Source organism: Chinchilla lanigera, unplaced genomic scaffold (genome assembly GCF_000276665.1).
Source record: "Chinchilla lanigera isolate Chin_1 unplaced genomic scaffold, ChiLan1.0 scaffold00016, whole genome shotgun sequence".
NCBI classification, from domain to species: domain Eukaryota; kingdom Metazoa; phylum Chordata; class Mammalia; order Rodentia; family Chinchillidae; genus Chinchilla; species Chinchilla lanigera.
In genome coordinates, this window is record NW_004955417.1 from 13,637,900 (window position 1) to 13,657,279 (window position 19,380).

Below are 19,380 nucleotides of genomic sequence, written 5' to 3' on the forward strand. Positions count from 1 at the left end.
TCTGTTCGCGCCGCGGAAGGTGGCTCCGAGCCCCCGGCCGGCGGGTACTTCCGCGCCACCTGGATTTCCCGCTCGCTCTCGGTGGCAGGGAAGGCGCCAGCTCCCCCGTGTGAGGAGGACGAGCGGACCCGAGGGCGTCTCTGTGGCAGGGGCTAAAGGCTCCCGGGACGGCCGGGGACAGGGCAGGGAAGCGGGGCGCATCCCGGGGGTCACCAGGACCTCAGAGCCGCACGCGGGCGACAAGGTCCAGGCTGCCGGAGCCAGGGAGCCGCGGGGACGGGGCGCGACGGACCGCGCCGCGCCTGTTCAGGGCACAGCAGTCGGGCAGTGTGAGACGCATTAAAGATAGGGCGGTCAAGTTTCCTGACTTTTGTTTCTTCTTCTTCTTACCGATATTGGGACTCGAACCTAAGGCCTTTGCACCGACCTCCATCCTTAACCCTTTCTTATTTTGTATTTTGAGATAGAGTCTTGCCAAGTAGCCTGGCTTGGGCTAGAACTTGGGATCCTCCTGTCTCAGCCTGGAAGAATGCCAGGATTACTGGCGCGTGCACCATTCCCGGTAACCAAGTTTTGAGAACAGTTCTAGGAGCATTCTTGATTAGCTGGTGAGCGCCATCGCTTGTCTTGCCAGAAAAATCCAGGAGCTGGTGTGAGCGGTGAATTCAGGGGTAGGAAGAAAGACCGGTGCTACCCTCGAGTGGGTGGGAGAGAACGCGCCCGAATTGAACCAGAGCTTGCCTGGAGCCAGAAGTCTGAAGTGTGACTTCCATGGCTAGAATCCAGGTGGGCTAGAATCCAGGTGTCACCGGGCTGGATTCGCCTGTGGTGATGGAGCTCACCTGGACCGCCCAGGTCACCTCCTCCCGCTAAGGAGGTCTCAGCGCTGTCTGATTAGCAGCCCAAGTGCTCTTGGGCATGGGACATCTCAGTCACAGACTCCGGGCATGAGGATGTGGCCATCTTTGGAGACAGGCTCTTCTTCCTGCCCAGGCGGGAGAGCCAGTTCCAGATGGGTCTCGCTGTATAGTTCAGGCCGGCCTTGAACTGATTATGTAGCCCAGGCTGGCCTCAAACTCACAGCAATCCTCCTGCCTCAGCCTCCCGAGTGCTGGGGTTACAGGTGTGCGCCACCATGCCGAGCTTCACACTTGGTTTTGAAAGGGAGCGAGTGACTACTCGAACCTCCGTTGTCCTCAGCTCAATTCAAATAGCAGAAATGAATGAGGTCGTGTGGAGCTCCAGGTCTGATACAGAGAGGTAATGATAAGGAGCCTCGGTGTGTGTCCCTGTGTGGGTGTGGATGCATTAAGGGGGCGGTTGTTACAGGTAACATCGGAACAAGGGTTCAGATTCCAGGGCTTTGAATGCTGAGCTAAGCAGTGTAGCCTTGATCCCCCTGGTCTGGGAAGTCACTGGCAGTTTTTGCACAAGCCAGGTACTGCACTGTGTCCCGGGGGTGGAATTTAGCACTGGTGCCAGATGGTTTAACGGGAGAGTTGGAAACAGTTTATTAATTAGGGATCGGTTTAGCTACAAGGTGCTGAACAAACCAAGGTAGGTGTGGTTTAAAGAAGGAAGTTTATTTCTGTCCCGGAGGCAGGGCCCAAAGTGTTTGGGGCGCAGGGAACTGCAGCCAGTACCTTTACTGCTTTTACTGGGCATGGTTTCCATTTTTTTTTGTCTTTTTGAGACAGGGTCTCACTATGCAGTTCAGGCTGGCCTTGAGCTCACTTTGTAGCCCAGGCTGGACCTGAACTTGCAATGATCCTCCTGCCTCAGCTTCCTGAGTGCTAGGATTATAGGGGTGCACCACCACGTCCGGCATGGTCCCATTTCTGTGAGGCCTTATGCTTCATTCGAATGCTGGTTTCCTGCTAGGAGGTCCCGTTGCCAGAGTCCGGAAGGGCCAAGAAAGAAGGCCGTGCTGCTGCTATTCTGTACTCTTTTAGAAGTTGCACTTGGCCCACCACCCTTACCCACCGGTCAGCACTGGGTTGCCAGGAGGGGAGAGAGGAGGCCAAGCCGCTGTGGTCCTTGACCAGCACATCTCCTGTCCAGTCAGAAAGGGGGTGTTCTACTCCAGAAGAAGGGCCAAGCCAGGCCTGGTGGAGCATGCCTGGACTCCTGGCACTGTGGGAGGCTGAGACAGGGGATGTCAGTTCCAGCCAGCTTGGGCAACTACATTTTAACAAGGGCTGGAATGTAGCTCAGTGCAGAGGTCGTGGCCTGGGTTCAACTCTCAGGATGGAGGGTGGAGGAGGAAGAGGGCAAGATAGGTATCTGGGATGGCTGGCAGCCTCTGCCACAGCCTCCGTGGTCTGTGAGAGGAGTGAGCGCCACGTCTAGGCTGAGACAGCGCCGGACCAAAGGGGAGGAGGATGTGAGGATGACAGGGGAGGGCTCTGGAGGTCACCGCGTATACTGGTGTACCCGTGAGAGTGTCCCAGGACCGCAGCCCTTGGGAGAGAGGGAGTTCCTTACCTCCCAGTCCTGGCAAAGCTGCCTGAGTGAGTGCAGGATGCTCTGCCATTTTTTTTTGTCTTTTTGAGACAGGGTCTTGCTATGCAGTTCAGGCAGGTCCTGAGCTCACTTTGTAGTCCAGGCTTGAACTCTCAACAATTTTCCTGCCTCAGCCTCCTGAGTGCTAGGATTATAGGCATGTACCACCACACCTGGCTCTGTCACAGTTTTGAAGAAAGTGCCATTCAGGGAAGACACCTTTGCCAAAAGTAACCTCAGCCATGGTAGTTTTGGATACTCATGACCAGAATCTGCAGAAATTTCAGCTCACATTTAGTGAGCAGCTTTAATTAGTCTTGAGAGCAGCTTCATTATCACAAGCTTGAGTGACAGGGCATTTTATCCTTTTCAGGTCATTTTAGCCCAGCAGCTGGGAGGCTGAGGCAGGAGGATCACAGTGAGTTCAAGGCCAACCTGGGCTACATAGTGAGTTCAAGGGTAGTCTACATAGGGACTGTCTAAAAAATATGAAACAAAGTAAAACAAATGTCATTTTTTTTTTGTTGTTGTTGTTTTTCTCCGGTACCGGGAACCAAACTCACGACCTTGTGCTTGCCAGGCAGGCGCTTTGCCACTGAGCTAAATCCCCAGCCCCAACAAATGTCATTTAAAAGAGCAATGAAATGAGTGGTTAACTTGCAGATTATGAATTTATACTCTCAGTACATATGAACTGTCCAGCTATCCTGTTGTATAAATGGGGCCTGGAGGCCTGGAATAAAGTTTTTAGTGACAGCATCATACATGGATTCAAAAAGTGCTGTATGTCAGACAACTTCAGAGTGAAAATGGCTGGGTGTGGTGGCACACGCCTGTAACCCCAGCACTTGGGAGGCTGAGGCAGGAGGATCACTGCAAGTTCAAGGCCAGCCTGGGCTACAAAGTGAGCTGAAGGCCAGCCTGACCTGCATAGCGAGACCCTGTCTCAAAAAGAACAACAACAACAAAAAAAAGTGAAGATGACAGGAAAGTAAAGATGACAGGAGACCCCAAGGGATCTTTTAGGGTTAAGGTCTCAGCATTAGAGAAGGTGGCAAGTGAAGCATTGAAGAACACGGTTTTATGAAATGAGAGAAAATTTATTTTTAGATGACATTTTAATTTTAATTTTTATTTTTTTGGCATACTAGGGTCTGAACCCAGGGCCTTTGCCCTGAGCTACATCTGCAGACATTTTGTTATTTTTAATTTTTGAGACAAGGACTCATTAAGTCACAAGGTTGCCCAGGCTGGGTTCAAATCTGTGATCCTCCTGCTTCAGCCTCCCGGAGTACTGGGATGACTGGCCTGGACCACCATACCTCACTTATGTAACATTTTTAATGGAAAAAGAATTATTTCTAAATTAATATTTTGTAATCTAAAACGCTTAAAATATGCCTGTGTGACTAAACTGACACCTTAGGTGACATGTGCTACTTCAGGTCTCTTCTTTAAACATTACATATTCAAGTTGGCCAAGAGCCTGTGTGCGGACCTTCCCCTCAGGAAGATGGGAGATGGCCTTGTCACAGGGTTGCCTCCTCCACCTGGACGCAGCACGCAGGGGAAGACGTGACGCTGGGTTTTGCGCAGAGCGAGGGCCAATTTGGGGTGCAGATCTCGAGCTTTAGGAACAAAGGGGATTCAGCACTGAGTGGCGTGGACCGAGCAGGCTGGGGAGGGGACGGACGGGGTGGTGGGGTGTGGGGAGATGAGGTCCTTGGCCTCCAGCGGTCGCGCTCATCCTGGAGGGCCCGGGGTGGTGGCAAAGGTGACAGACAGTGCCACTCAGACTCCACAGCGCAGGGCATGGTGACGGTGACAGGGATGGGCAGGGTCCACACAGGGGCCTGGAGTGGGGGAGGCTGCGTGTAGGCGCGGGAGGAAACCCTCGGAGCCCGACAGGGAGGCACCATTCTGGGACCGCCACAGTGCTGTCCCCGTGTGGTGCACAGACTGGGTTTGAACTTGTGATCCTCCTGCCTCAGCCTCCCATAGTACTTAGATTATAGCTATGCGCCCCTAAGCCAAGCTTCCCTCTTTGTTTTTGAATAAGTGGGCTGGTTGCCTGAGAGGTGGCCAGCGGAGAGTCTGTTTTTCTGGGGAACGAGCTCTGAGGCCCGGGAGAGTCTTTTCCTCCATAAATGTGAGGGTTCCGCCCACAGACTGGGATCTGTTTCACCTCGCTAGTTGTGCAGTGTGCTGCCTGGTGCACGGTGCACTTACTGCCAGTGGGCCCCCTTCTCTGCCCGCCTGAGCAGCACTTAGTTCACTTGGTTTGGGCTGAGACTCTGCTCCAGGCCGTGCCTCTTACCTGACAGCGACTGCTGCAAGCCAGGGGCTTGTGGCGCCCGGTGAAGGCGGACGGTGTGTGGCATTGGCCCTGGAGGGACCCTGCTCACCCGCCCATTCCTGCAGCGATGCCCAGAGAGCCCAGCGCCGAGAGGGACACAGCACTTCCCTTTCTTCCCCAGCCCCTTGGCCAAGCCCACAGGGAAGACCCATGGTCCATGGGGAGGCGAACACTTGCTAGAGCAAAAGTCAAGGCCTTTGCCTTGTTGTAAAATACTCTTTCCACACTCCCAACGCTTCGCGGACTCGGTTCAGGCTGAATTACCCTGTTTCGGGGCACGGTCCTGTGCACGTGCTCCTCTGTGAAAGGAGCTCTTCAGTGTCCGGTTAGAGATGGTGCCTGCTCTTGAAAGGCTGACGGCTGAGAATGCCAAACCAAGAGAGAACTGCTGACCTGGACACAGGTGCTTTCTTATTTTTTTCTTGTTTCACTGCCATTGTATCTTTAAAAAAAAAAAACTATTTTGGTCAGGCATGGTGGTGTAAGTAACCCCAGCACTCAGGAGGCTGAAGCAGGAGGATCTCCAAGAGGCCAGAGGCCACATAGTAAGATCCTGTCTTTTTTTTTTAAGATCCTGTCTTAAAAAAAAAGAAAAAAAAATTAAAAACACCCTCTTGACTGACATTAATATCACTATACTGTTGTGTGTGTGTGTGTGTGTGTGTGTGTGTGTGTGTGTGTGTGTGTGTGGTCTTTTTGAGGTAGAGTCTTGCTATGCAGTTCAGGCTGGCCTTGAGCTCACTTTGTAGCCCAGGCTGGCCTCGAACTTGCAAGGATCCTCCTGCCTCAGCTTCCTGAGTGCTGGGATTACAGACGTGTGCCACCACTCCTGTTTGCATTGCCTTTTGAAAAAAAAACATTTCAAATACTTTCAGGTGTTCATGTATATTTAGAACTTACAAATTTTTCCATCATTGTTTTGTTATAGTATTCATAAGTGTAAGAGTTGGTTTAATGTAGTACATAAAATGTTATGACAAAATTAACAGTATATACTTTCTATTAATTGGTTTGCATGCACAAGATCGTAATAATCATGATAGCGAATACTTATGCAGCAGCTACTGTGTGCCTGGCCCTGGTTTTGTATGTAGGAGCTGATGGAATCCATGCAACAGCCAGGCCAGTGGTCATCCCCAATTTATAGATTTTTTTTTTTGGATACTAAGAATTGAACTCAGGACCCCAAGCTTGCCAGGCAGGCACTGTGCCACAGAGCTAAATCCCCAGCACCTCAACTTAAAGATGAGGAAACCGAGGCAGGAAGAGGTAAAGGCTCAACAGCTAGAAGTAGTAGTTGGTTTTCTTTTTATCTCCCCATCCTCCCTCTGTCCTCAGTGCTTTCTGGTGAGAGGGAGTGACTTGAACTCGCCTCTGGAAACAAATGGTGTTTGTTTCTTGGAAGTGAGGACCCAGCACACCAGAGTGAGAGTTTAGTGCCAGGGGAACTGTGTGTGTGTGTTGGGGGGGGGCAGCCCCTTGAGCGTGCTGGCCGCATTTGCACTGAGTAAACGTGGACGCTATGTTTGGGGAAGGGGGACCCCATTAACATAGCCGAACACCTACAAATGACACCGCACACTCAGAGTCCTATCAGACCAGCTGGTACATACGCGGACCCTTGGGCTGGGGAGATAGCTCGGTGTGCAGCGCCTGCCTGGCAAACATGAGGTCCTGAGTTCGATTTCCGGTACAAAAAAAAAAAAAAAAAAAACACAATAAAACGGACTGTTGACTTGTGAACTCCTAAGGGCTGGTTGTAACTCAGGTTGTCCACTGAAGGCTCAGGCTCCTCTACACAGCCTTCGAAGTCTCTCTCCTGTGTACAGGCGGATCTCGGTGTCCTCAGAGAGACACTGGCCCAAGATTTCTCAGTTAACCCACACTGGAAAGGACGTGGTACTGTTCCTTCCAGAACTCTTTAAAGGTTAGATCTGCACCTGAGACCAAGCGCACGCGGCCGGCCCTTGGGTCATAAACTCCAGACTTTGGTTGTAAGTTAAAACTAACATTCCAGTCCTAACCCAAGTTGTTCATGTGTGGGACAGCCACAGCTCCAGGGCCCACTGTACCAAGAAAGCTTGAAAGTCAGATAGGTTTAAGAGTAGAGGAAGAGGAAAGGTAGTCTAAGTTTTCTTTCTTTTTCTCAAAGGAGTCTCCACATTAAAGCTATAGGAAGAGACCAGCTCAGTGAGTGAAATGTAAATTGTCTAAAAGCGGGGGCAGAGCCAGGTGTGGTGGCGCATACCTGTAACCCCAGTACTCAGAGGCTGAGGCAGGAGGATCGCTGTGAGTCTGAGGCTGACCTGGGCTACATAGTGAACTCAAGGCCAGCCTCAAAGACATAGCAAAACACTGTCTCAAAAAACTAAAAAAAGGAAGGGGGCGTAGTTATCTGTAATACGTGAGGGGGCTTGTGGACCCTTCCCCATGTGAGTCATGCGACCTCGGGCATATTCACATCTGAAGAATTCAATTAAATCACTTTGTACTTTTAAAGCCGTTGGCCGCATGCCTGGTCCAGAGTGATCGCAGAACAAACATTCGCTAGTTTTAGTATCATTTTAGTGCAGAGCGGAGAGCCAGCTGCTTCCTGAGTGCAAGTGTGGAAAGCGTGCTTTCAGAGCTGAGTTCATCGCTGGGTCAGTCCGGAGCGGTTTGCGAACAAACACCACGCTGGAGTATTTGCTGTTCCATTTCTCTTTGCATCACGGGCCGGGGTCTCGCCCAGCCATGCCCTGTCCCTGCTGCACCTAGGGACCCTGTGCCCTTTGGGTTGTGATTCCCACCAAGCCCGGGGTGTGGGAAGAGGTGGACTGAGTCAGTGCCCGCGGAGCGCTTGGGCCCCAGTGCAGGGACTCAGCCTAGCACCCAGCCCTGCGTCACGGTGAGCGGCGGGGTCTCTGGGATGCTCCTGGATCGGCTATGCGTGACTTTCTGGGGACAGTTATGTAGGTTAGTTTGTGCTACTTGCTGTTAATAGACTGAGGGAATATTGTTATTCGAAGTTCTCAGATGTAGAGATGTAGTTGTCAGATGTTTTTTCTTTTTCACAGTGCCATCACTAATTGATAATATGCTTAATTAGTAAAAAGCTTCAAGATATTCTCCCTCCAGTTTTCCATTCATTGTTTGTTTTTTTGAGCTGGAGTCTCCCTGTGTAGTCCCCCCTGGCCTTGAATTCACAGCAGTCTTCTTGCCTCAGCCTCCTGGGATGTAATCTCAGTGCTGGGATTACAGATGTGCACCACCACGCCTAGCTGTTTTTGTTTATTGAAATAGGGTTTCACTATATAGTTTGAGTTGGCCTCAAATTCACTGTGTAGCCCAGGCTGGCCTTGAAATTGTGGAGATCTTCCTGCCTCAGCCTCCTGAGTGCTAGAACAAGAGGTGTGCGCCACTCCAGCTTCTGTTCGGTCTTATGGTGGCCAAGGTGATGAGAAGGTCCCCTGGGCATGCTGTGCTCCAAGGCCTCAAGGAGAAGCGGGCAGCAGGGCTTGGGACACTTCCAAGGGTGCACACATGGGATCTGCTGAGCGTAGCTGGTGGAGAGGTGGGCATGGGTCGCGGCCGCAGGTCCAGGGCACGGGAATCTCATGGCCTCTCCGTTGTGTGTCCCAGCCTCGGCCCTCTTCCTGCTCTTGAAAATGGTCAAGATGCTGGCGGGCTGCTCGCTGCTGCTGCTGCTGCTCGGACAGACCATGCCTCCCGCTATGGCCAGACAGCGGCCTCACGCCAGGCCCCCGGCCCGGGGCAGAGCCACGCGGACCCACGCACAGACGGCCCTCCTGGGTGAGTGAGTGCTGAGTGCGCGGGGGCGGGAGGTCTCCGTGGAGGTGAGTGTGACCCTTGCTGAGGGTGTGGTTGGTGTAACTAAGTTTTCAAAATAAAATTACTTTTTTTTTTTTGTGGTACCTGCACTTGCCAGGCAGGTGCTTATGCCACTGAGCTATATCCCCAGCCCAATTACTTATTTTTTGAGACAGGGAGTCACTATGTAGCCCTGGCTGTTCTCGCCCTTGTGAATCCTCCTGCCTCAGCCTCCCAAGGGCCGGGATGGCAGGCATGCTCCCTGCACCATGCACTCAATATAAAATTAAACTCTTTCTGTTGGAAACTTTTAGTTTCACTGAAGACTCGGGACTTTGGTCCTGGGTGCAGGGAAGATTTTCCTTTGAAGAGATTCTGTCAGACTGATCAGGACAGGAGTGATCTGAGGCTGAGACGGTGAACAGTGGGGAGAAGCAGGGAGGGCTAAGGTGGCACCTGACAGCTGAACCCAGACTGTCGGGCGGCGAGACCCGGGCCCAGGGGCTCTGTCAGGGACAGGAGAATAGCAGTGCTGTAGATGCAGAACAGGAGGAAGTGGCCTGGGTGCCGCGGGGACTCCAGGTGGCTGATCCCGGTGCGTGTGCTTGGGCTGTGGCACCCGAGGGCCCGTCCCTGCGAACGGGGTGTGGGCGTCGCCTGGGCGTGTTTCTGAGGAGCACTTGAGGTAACACGGAGCCGTGTATCTGCCCCCAGCGATGTCGGTCATCCCCGGCTCAGCTTGGTCAGTGATGAGCTTCGAATCCGGCCCGTGCTGACGCTGAGCCCCGAGAACGATGCTCAGGGAACTGGCAGCCTCAGCACCCGGAATTCTGACTAGCGCCCAAGGGGCCCAAGAGCCCTCTTTTGTTTTTCTTTTTCTTTGATTATTATGAGGGATTAAACCCAGGACCTTTGCACTACACAATAGTCCCAGCCTGCCCTTGCTTCCTTTTAAATTTTGAGACAGGATCTTGCTAAGCTGCTAAGCAGCCCAGGTTGGGCTTCAAGTTGAGATCCTCCTGCCTCAGCCTCAAGAGTGCCGGAATTCTTCTTTCCTGCTGTTGATTAAATGACGACCCCGCCTCCCAGTTTTCCTGTCTTCAGGCTCCTGAGAGTCCTTCCGTAGCGATGTAAATGTGAGACTCCTCACGTATAGAAGGATGTGGAATGTTTCTTTCCCTGATTAAAGGGTCTCTAAATGCAAATTTCAAGCCAGGTGTGGTGGCGCACACCTGTCATCCCAGCACCTGAAATGCGTGCATGCTCCTGGCTCCCCAGAGGCGATGGCTCACTCGTTCCTCAGGGCATTGGTCCCCACAGGCACCCGCACCCTTGGCTGGCCAGGCAGACCTGCCTCTCGCTCGAGGCTCGGCCCTGTGGCAGCCTCTGCAGCCAGAGCTCCCACGTCTATGTGGTCTCCTTTTCTTTCTGTGGCACTGGGGGCTGAACCCAGAGCCTTCACGCTGAGCTGCATCCCCAGCCTTTCCTTATTTTTTATTTTGAGACTGGGTCTCTTGAAGTTGCTGAGTCACCCAAGCTGGGCTTGAACTTGTGAGCCTCCTGCCTCAGCCTCCTGTGTGCGTGCCACCACGTCAGACTTTTTCTTGGCTTCTTTTCCTATGCTGAGAACATCGCCCAGGCCCCCCGCTCCCCGTTGGCGGCGGGTCGTTTAGGCTGTATTTGTGGCGTTCTTGGGCACAGAGTATTTTACAGGGTCCTCGTTTCTTCCTGTATCTCTGAAACTTTAACGGAGTAGAACAGCAGCCTTGTTTCTCAGGTTAATTTTTTGGTTTGAATTTTCTGAAGTTTTGAAATTTTATATTGTATGTCTGAATTCGAAGTAGAGTCTCTGTAACAACTTGAGCCACTTAAAATCATAAAGCAGGAGTCTGTCCGTGCTGCCGAAAACCCTGGGGAACCTGGCGGGACTGTGCGGGGCCGGCGGAGGCATCTTCAAGTCAGGCTCTGCTCTGCTGGCCCAGGGTGCTCTGCACGTGCGCAGAGGCGCTGAGCTTCCCTGTTCCCCAAGAATCAATGAGAGGCTTGGGGATGTGGCGCAGCGTAGGCCACTTGCTTAGCATGTGTACAACCCTGGGTTCAAACTGCAAGAAGCAAACAAAAATAATTTAGGATCCCAAAGGGCTTATGTGGGCTGGGGATATAGCTCAGTGGCACAAGCACCTGCCTGGCAAGTGCAAGGTCCTGAGTTCAATTCCCAGTACCAAAAAAAAAAAAAAAAAAAAAAAAAAATCTAAAAAAAAAAAAAAAAAAAAAAAAAAAAAAAAAAAAGCCAAAGGACTTATGTTTGTGTGTGTTAGATCAATCAAGATTTATGGGATAAGAAATTAAAATGGAAGCTGGGTGTGGTGGTGCATATCTGTAACCCCAGCCCTTGGGAGGTTGAGGCAGGAGAATCACTGTGAGTTTGAGGTCAGCCTGGCCCCATAGTTAGTTCAAGGCCAGTCTTTTTTGGTGGGGGGTGGGGGGGGCTTTTTTTTTTCCAGTACCGGGAATTGAACTCACGACTTTGTGCTTGCCAGGCAGGCGCTGTGCTGCTGAGCTAAATCCCCAGACCCTCAAGGCCAGTCTGAACTACATATGGAGACCCCGTCTCAAAAAGCAAAGTAACAAAAAAAATTAAATAAAAAGAAAAAATTTAAATGGAAAATTTAGAAAGTATTTGTGAATTCATTTAAAATAATAAATCTATAACATCTGATAAACTATTTGCATAAAAACTACATTTTCTAAATAACAAGGAGGCAGTGAAGAGTGTCCTTCTTACATTTTTCAAATCTGCTTCGTGTCTGGCTTAATACAGATCCCTGGGTTCTCATTTCTCCCCGGCTCACTCTCACAAAAGGCAGCTTTGGCTGGACGGTGTGGAGTGTGTGGCCTCATGTAAGGGTTTGGCAGAACTGGTTGTAGTTGTGCCTAAAGCCACAGCGGACACTTTCTGTGCTCTGTCTGTACATGAGAGAGCTGGAGTGAAAACTTTTTTTAGTCTTTTTGAGACAGAGTCTCACTATGCAGTAGAGGTGGCCTTAAGCATACTTTGTAGCCCAGGCTGGTCTTGAACTTGCAACAATTCTCCTGCCTCAGCCTCCCGAGTGCTGGGATTACAGGTGTGCACCACCATGCCTGGCCCGAGTGAAAACTTAAACGTGTCAGGAAAATAGTTCTGACTTCTGACCTTGTGGATTCTCTATAAAGGCTGTGGGGCACCAAGAGGTCCCCAAACTAGTGTTTGAAAATTGCCGGCTAAGGGAGTCATTGCTCCTGAGGGTCAGGGCCGCATGGAGCCCAGGGACTGTGCAGGTGGCCCCCGGCTGGGACTGGGACATGGGGAGGGGGGCTATGCAGGGACAAGCCTGGGAGAGGCAGGTGCTGGTCACTGAGGACCCAGGTGGCCCCCAGAACTGTTGGAGCCTCGAATCGCAGGGTCCGGGTCCTGCTGCAGCCGGTCACACGCCAGCCCTGGCTGTGGTACTGCCCCAATCTGAGTGTGTGCTGGGCACCTGAGTGGAAGTAGCACACAGACAGCTGATTCCATCCTCATTTGGATGGTTCTATTTTTTGTTTGTTGTTTTTTTGAGGCGGTCTCAATATGTAGTCCAGGTTGGCCTGGAACTTGTGTCAATCCTCCTGCCTCAGCCTTCTGAGTGCTGGGGTGACAGGCGTGCGCCACCATGCCTGGTTTTGGGTGCTTCTAGTCTTAATTCAACTCCTCAGCAAGAGACTGGGCTAGCCCGTTCTTGTCCAGGATTCTACTGTCCCTCTGTCGAAGGAGGTTGCCTATGATTCCCTAGGCCTCGCTTAGAATGTGTGACCTCACCTTCCAGGTGGCCCTTCTGTGTGGACACCGTGCATGCCCGGCCCTCTCTCCGGGCAAGAGGCCCGAGGTGGGCCACATCCTGAAGGCCGAGGAGCGGGAGGTTAAGACAGAAGCGGTGGGGCAGGAGGACCAGGCAGCGGAGCTGGTTCGAAAACCTTGTCATTTGAAAACCTGCTTGAAGCCCCTGGAAGGCTTGTCGGGCACAGACTGCCGGGCCTTGGGCCTGGGTTCTGATTCACCGGGTCTGGGTTCTGAGAAGGCCAGAGAAGCTGCATTTCTAGCTGGCACGATGGTGTCTGCTTGTGATCCCAGCACTCAGATCGGGAGGCTGAGGCAGGAGGATGGCAAGTTCAAGGCCAGCCTGGGCTCGGCAGCAAAACCCTGTCTCAAAACAAAACAAAAGCAAAACAAAAAAGAAACTGCATTTCTGGAGACCTTCTTTAAAAACCAGTGCAGGAGAGAAATCTACACCTTGGGTTGGGAATGAGGAGGAGAAGATGCTGGGGGCGGGGCCGGGGAGACCGCAAGATGAGTGATGTCTGCAGGGAACTTGCGGCTGGAGATGAACCATCCAAGGGCCGAGTCCAACCTCTGACGCTTTGAAAACATGCTGCACGCACTTTCCTCCCGGGGGAGTTGTGGAAGGGAACCCAGCCTCCCAGGGCACCAGCCGGTCCACGGTTCACAGTGTGCATCTGCAGCCGCCACATCGTTCTGTCAGAGCAGGTGACAGAGATGAAGCTTGGTGCACAGAGCTTATCAAAGTGTTTTGTTTTATTTTTATTTATTTATTTTTTCAAGACAGGGTCTCACTATGTAGCCAGGCTGGCCTGGGACCCTCCTGCCTCAGCCTCCTGAGCGCTGGGATCACAGACGCGCGTTACCATGTGCCTGGCATCAAATTATTTTAGACATAGCAGAGACTTTTGAAGTAAGATCTGCCCTTTCTTCGGTGCCCAGCCTTGGCAGCGCCGCAGTTGGAAATGTGGGCCCGCTGGTGGGCCCGGCGTGGCGCAGCCCGCTGCTTCCCGTGAGGTGCATTTTCTACACCCGTCCTCGGTTAGTGCATAAAACAATCTCTGTTATCGTTCACTTTATTTTTTTTTTTTTTTTTTTGGTTTTTCTCTGGTACCGGGAACCGAACTCACGACCTTGCGCTTGCCAGGCAGGCGCTTTTGCCGCTGAGCTAAATCCCCAGCCCCTATCGTTCACTTTAAAATGAGCTGTGAAATAAAATTCCTCGATCCTGCGTTGTGACTGATGCTGGGGGGACACCCCACCAAAACGCACCAGATCTGACTTCCAGAAACCAAAGTGTTAAAAGCTTTCCTGCTCATGAATACAGAATTTGAGATTTCTTCTACAGATTTTTTTTTTTTTTTTTTGAGACAGTCTCGCTATGTCATACAGACCGGCCTTGAACTCACTGTGGAGCCCTAGTTGGCCTGGAACTCGCAGTGATCCTCCTGTCTCAGCCTCCCCAGTGCTGGGTTAACAGGCATGCACTACCATGCCCATCCTTCACAGCTTCTGTCGGTCCCCTTCTCAGCCCTTTCTCTTCCCTGTTAAACCTCTTCCCCACCCCTGTCCGTTACCTCTTCTCAAACCCGTGTCTCCCTCTCTGTCTGCTGTCCAGCTCGGAGACCCCGGCCGCACCCTGGCCTGCAGATCGGCACCCACAGGGTGTGCGTCCCAGGCAGGGTGGGGTCCGCTCCTTGGTGACACCGCCAGCATTCTTGTATCTTACTTGATGGCTGCTGCCCTTGGGGGACCAGGCCTTACACCCCCAGGAGCCAGGCCCGTCTCTGGTGTTGGTGCAGATGGCACGGTGGTAATTAGGGCCCTGATGCTGCCTTTTAAAAATCTTCCACCCGCCTGCGCTACATCAGGCAGTGGAGGCCCATTCTGTGCGGCGCGGTCTCCCCACTGTGCAGCTGTGGGGCCTGAGGCTGGGGCGTTAAATGTGTCCCTCATGGGCGTGCAGCTGCTCTGCAGCCCGAGGTGGACTTGGGAAGCAGTGACCTTCGTCCCGCGCTCCACCCCGTCTGCAGACCCTGCCTCTCGAGCGCGTGAGCGCACGGGCCTCCGCGGAAGTGGGCCTGACCTTCCCGGTGGGCTCTAATGAAAAAACGGACAATGTCGGGCTTGCAAAATAGAGGACATAGGGTTTCTGTGAAGTGGAAGAATTTGTTTATTCATTTGTAGTACTAGGGCTTGAATATGGGGCCTGTGTTGTGAGCCAAATCCTCAGTCCCTTTCTAGTTTCAATTTTGAGACGAGGTCTTGCTAAGTTGCTAAATTGCCCAGACTGAGCTCGAATTTGTGATTTTCCTGCTTCAGCCTCCCAGAGCGCTGGGATTAAAGGTATGCACCACCGTACTTGGCTGAAATGGAAGAGTTTAGACTTGTTATTAAGACTTTCAGAGGAATTGGGCAGGACCAAATGTCTGGACTTTCAAGGAAACGGATTTTTCTTCCCTGTGAAACCTTGTAGCTGGAGGGTCAGCCCACCAAGGATACAAATTGCCTCTCCTGCCTCAGGGATTTGAGCACCTTGCTAAGTGACTGAATTTTCCAGGATGGGCTAGAACATGGGATCCTCCTGCCTCAGCCTCTCAAATGCTGGGATGACAGGTGTGTGCCCCACCCTGAATTAGTGTCTTCTTTATAGAAATATCACGAGGTTTGAGCTGTATCTTGGTTTGTTCTGGCTGCTGTCACAATGTCCCACACACGGGGTGGGGGGGCCCCTGGGGGGTGCTCAGGCAGCGGAAACGTGTTGTGCCGTAATTCCTAAGCCAGGCGTCTGTGCTCAAGGTTGGCAAGCTGGGTGTCTTCTGAGCCCTGTGGTTGTCTCCCCTGGGTCTCCACATGATCTCTCCCCGCTTTGCCTTTCTGTGCCCAGATTCCCCGCTTCTTGGGGCACAAGTTGCGTTAAGTGGGAGCCACCCGAATGACCGCAGTGTAGCTCAGTTACCCCTGACAGAGCCTGGCTCCAGATCTGTTTGTGTCCTGCGGTATTGGGGCAGATTTCAATTTAAGATTTTGGGGACGTGGGGGGACACAGTTCAGCTCCTTACAAGTCGCTTTGTTCCCCACAAGCCCGGTTTGGGGAGCGCAGATGTCAGGTTTCGCGCCCAGCAGCCTGGCTTTCCTTTGTGACCCAGCTGTACTTCTGTGTCATGACAGCGTCCTGGCGTACAATGGGGAAGCGCCTTCAAAGCCTTCGCTGATTATGGATTCACCAGCATGTATTTGTGTTATTGAAGCAGGTACAAGCGGGAGTGGGGTGCAGGCCTATAATCCCAGCGTGTGGGAGGCTGAGGCAGGAGGATTGTTGTGACTTGGAGGCCAGCCTGGGCTGCCTAGCAAGACCTCGTCTCAGAAAAACAAGGAAGGGAGGGAGGGAAGGGAGTTGGTCTAGCAAATGCCAGCGCCTCACAGCCAACAGCCCGGGGCTGGAGGAGGGAGACTGAGCCCTGTCAGGGTGCAAAGCTGGTGTGAGGTTTCTGAAGCTGAGATTTTTCCTTCCCTCTAAAAGCCTCTTTCAAAGGGGGCCTGATGTGTCCGCAGGGGGAGAGGAGAGTGTGTGTGTTTTGGTTCCCAGAGGACAGTGACAGTGGGCTGGGAGGGAGGAGGAGGAGGAGGAGCTTTCTTAGCCCACAGCTGCCCACGAGCAGGCCCATCAGCCCTAGGGAAACAAGGTGGCGGTAGAGTAGGACTTGGCCCGGAGCCTGTGCTGCTGTCCTGTGTGCCTCTTCCACTGCTCCAGGAATGGCTGTACTACCCTCTTCCAATTAATTTGGATTTGTTTCCAAAATGGGGAGGAATAGGAATAGGAATTTTTCTTATACCAAAGTAGTTTAGTTTTAATATACTATTTTTTTTTTGTTTCATAGTTTACTTAGTTTTATTAGTCATTCAACAAATGTATGTTGAGTATATATAGCATGCAAGGTATTGTTCTGGGTGCTAAGGATACTGCAGTGTCATGCCAGGGTAACATCTGGCTCAATAGCTGTCATTAGAAAGAAGCTTTTGGGAGAAATTTGTATGGGACCTGTAAGGGAAGCCCTTAAAGAGCTGTAAACTCTCTCATGAAACCATCTGATATTGGCTGTGTGTGTGTGTAATATTTGATAACTAATTTCTTTAAAACTCCTAGTCTATTCCACTTTTCCATTTTTTAGTCTATTCTGGGGATTGATGTTTCTATTAAAATCATCCCATTTGTTTATATTCTCAAATCAGCTTGCAAGCCACGTGTGGTCATGCATACCCGTAATCCTAGCACTCTGAGGGGCTGAGGCAGGAGGATTACAAATTGGAGGCCAGCCTGAGTAATTTAGTAATTTAACAAGGCCCTGTCTCAATACTTTGTTTTTGTTTTTGGAGGTAGAGTTTGTAGTTCAGAATGGCCTTGAACTCACTATGTAGCCCAGCCTGGCCTCAAACTTGCTATAGTCCTCCTGCCTCAGCCTCCCAAATGCTGAGGTGGCAGGCGTGTGCCACCATGCCTGACTTGTCTCAAATTTAAAAAATGAAAAGGACTGGGGATATAGCTTGGTGTGAAGACCATGTTTTTAATTCCTAGTACAGGAAAAAAAAATCTGTTAGCCAACAATGACTTATGTTTTAATAGATGACATGATATCTTTTGTTTTGCTTTTTTTTTTTGGTTTTTTCTCTGGTACCGGGAACCGAACTCACGACCTTGCGCTTGCCAGGTAGGCGCTTTTGCCACTGAGCTAAATCCCCAGCCCCCCGACATGATATCTTTTCACACAAAGTTCTAGTGTTTTGTTCTCAGAAACCATAAGCAAAAGTTCTGAACAAACAGAACTTTTGCAAAACAATTCTTTTGCTAACAGAACTTAGCAAAAGTTCTGAACAAACATTCAGAGCTGACGTGTGTGTGTGTGTGTGTGTGTGTGCGTGTGTGTGTGTGTGTGTAGCTTCCCTGATGCTGCCTGGCATTTATTACAGAGCTTTACAGTTGTGTACCATGCCTCTTTCTTACCCTAGCTCCTTGCCACCTTGTGTGCCCAGTGGCCCCACCCTCTTAGGGGTGCCAGCCCGGAGTGCAGCAGGACCCACAGCGTGGCCCTGTGCTTGTGAGGGAAGCATTGCCCTTCCTGTCCTCACGGAGCCAGGACTGGAAGCCCAGGTTGCTCGGTGTCACACAGCCTGTGTGTGGGCGTGGCTGCAGTGCTAGAGGAGAGACGAGAGACAAGGCAAGATGGTATTCTACAAGTGCCATCAAGTAATACGGTGAACAGTGAACATTTAAAGTTAAAAACATTATTACAAAGCTGGGCGTGGTGGCGCACGCCTGTAATCCCAGCACTTGGGAGGCTGAGGCAGGAGGATCATTTTGAGTTCGAGGCCAGCCTGGGCTACAAAGTGAGCTCAAGGCCAGCCTGAACTGCGTAATGAGACCCTGTCTCCAAAAGACAAAACAAAACAAAGCAAAACTTTATTACAGTAAGAGACATATGGCCATTAACGTTAACACCCCTCAGAACCCTCCCCCTTACTTTCAACTCGCTTATCCCATCTTTTTTTTTTTAAACTCCAGGAGGATTAACCCAGGGCCTTTGCACTAAGCTACATCCCCGGCCCTTTAAAAGAAGTTTTTTTTAAAATTATGTAAGACAGGGTTGCTAAGTTGCTAAATTGCTCAGGCACAGCTCAGACTTGATCCTCCTGCCTCAGCTTCCCAAGTGCTGGGATGACAGGTGTGCGCCACCATGCCTGGCAGCCATCATTCTTGCCACGCTCTGAAGCAGTTCTGGAAGTCTTCTATTGTGAATGTCTTTAGTTACACTGTCCTGGTTGCCTTGATGACCCGAATTGATTCAAAACATTTACCTTTCATGGTCACTCGGCCCTTGGAGAGGAGTCGGAAGTCACACAGCAGCAGACTTGGTGAAGATGGAAGAGGATTCACCACCACCATGTGATTCTTTGACAGAAATTGTCAAACTCTTTAACACTGAGGTGTGATCCAAAGTTATGGTGAATGTTTAAATTAAAAAAATGTATTCCTATAAAAGACACATTGCTGACACCCCCCTCAGCACACTCAAGGTGCTTCTCCTTGCTTCAAAAACACCTCCCATCATTCTTGACTATGTGTCTTGCACGGTACGAAGTTGTTTTGGGAGACTGAAACACACACCATCCATGGGGTCATCATGGTATGCCAGCACCCTGTGGCAGGGTCCAAGCCCACGCACGCTGGGAAGGCACAGCAGGGCCCGAGCTCCCGAGGGCGGGGCTTCCGGCTGGCACGCTCCGCCTCTCCTGGTCTTCGCCTTACCGATGCCACGTACTCAGGCAGGACCCAAGGGTGGCACATGCTGCCCCGCGTGCAGGTGGGGTGTGGGTGTGTGCGGGTTTGGAAACTTCCAGCCCACCGAGGCCATCAGACCCGGGGGCCTCAGGGTAGGGTTGACTAAGAGACCCCGGGGACAGGTGAAGGTTCTGGGGACCCCTAGGGCCGGCCGTGCAGGTCCAGAGCTGCATCTCGGCAAACTTCCCTTCATCTGCTGACAGGTGACGAACGCTTTCCGCTTCAGTTTGGCATTGCGATGGACGGTACCCTTAGGAATCGTTTCACCTTTGCATCACTGAGATAAACCTTACTGGGTCATGCTGTATTTTTGTTGGAGTGATTTGCCAGTGTGTTTTCATACTTTGATTCATAAATGAGAGGTTACTACTCCCTAAAGTTTTTCTTACTTGGCATGGGTTGGTATCAGACTTAAGGTAGCTTCATGAAAATGCATGGTTTTTGAAAACTGGGATTATCTATTCCTTACAGAGCTGGTAAAGTTGCTTATAAAATTGTCTGAATTGGATGCCTTCTGTGCGG

The 19,380-nt window shown here is 51.4% G+C and overlaps 1 protein-coding gene across 1 annotated transcript in view; it reads left to right on the forward strand.

The window, feature by feature from the left end:
• Window positions 1–8,479: 8,479 nt before the first annotated feature.
• Matn2 (matrilin 2) overlaps window positions 8,480–19,380 on the forward strand; it is a gene marked incomplete at its 5' end in the record, with an annotated part of 113,672 nt that continues 102,771 nt past the window's right edge. Inside the window, 1 exon segment of the mRNA XM_013512824.1 lies at window positions 8,480–8,650. Within this exon segment, the coding sequence (XP_013368278.1) occupies window positions 8,506–8,650 (145 nt within the window).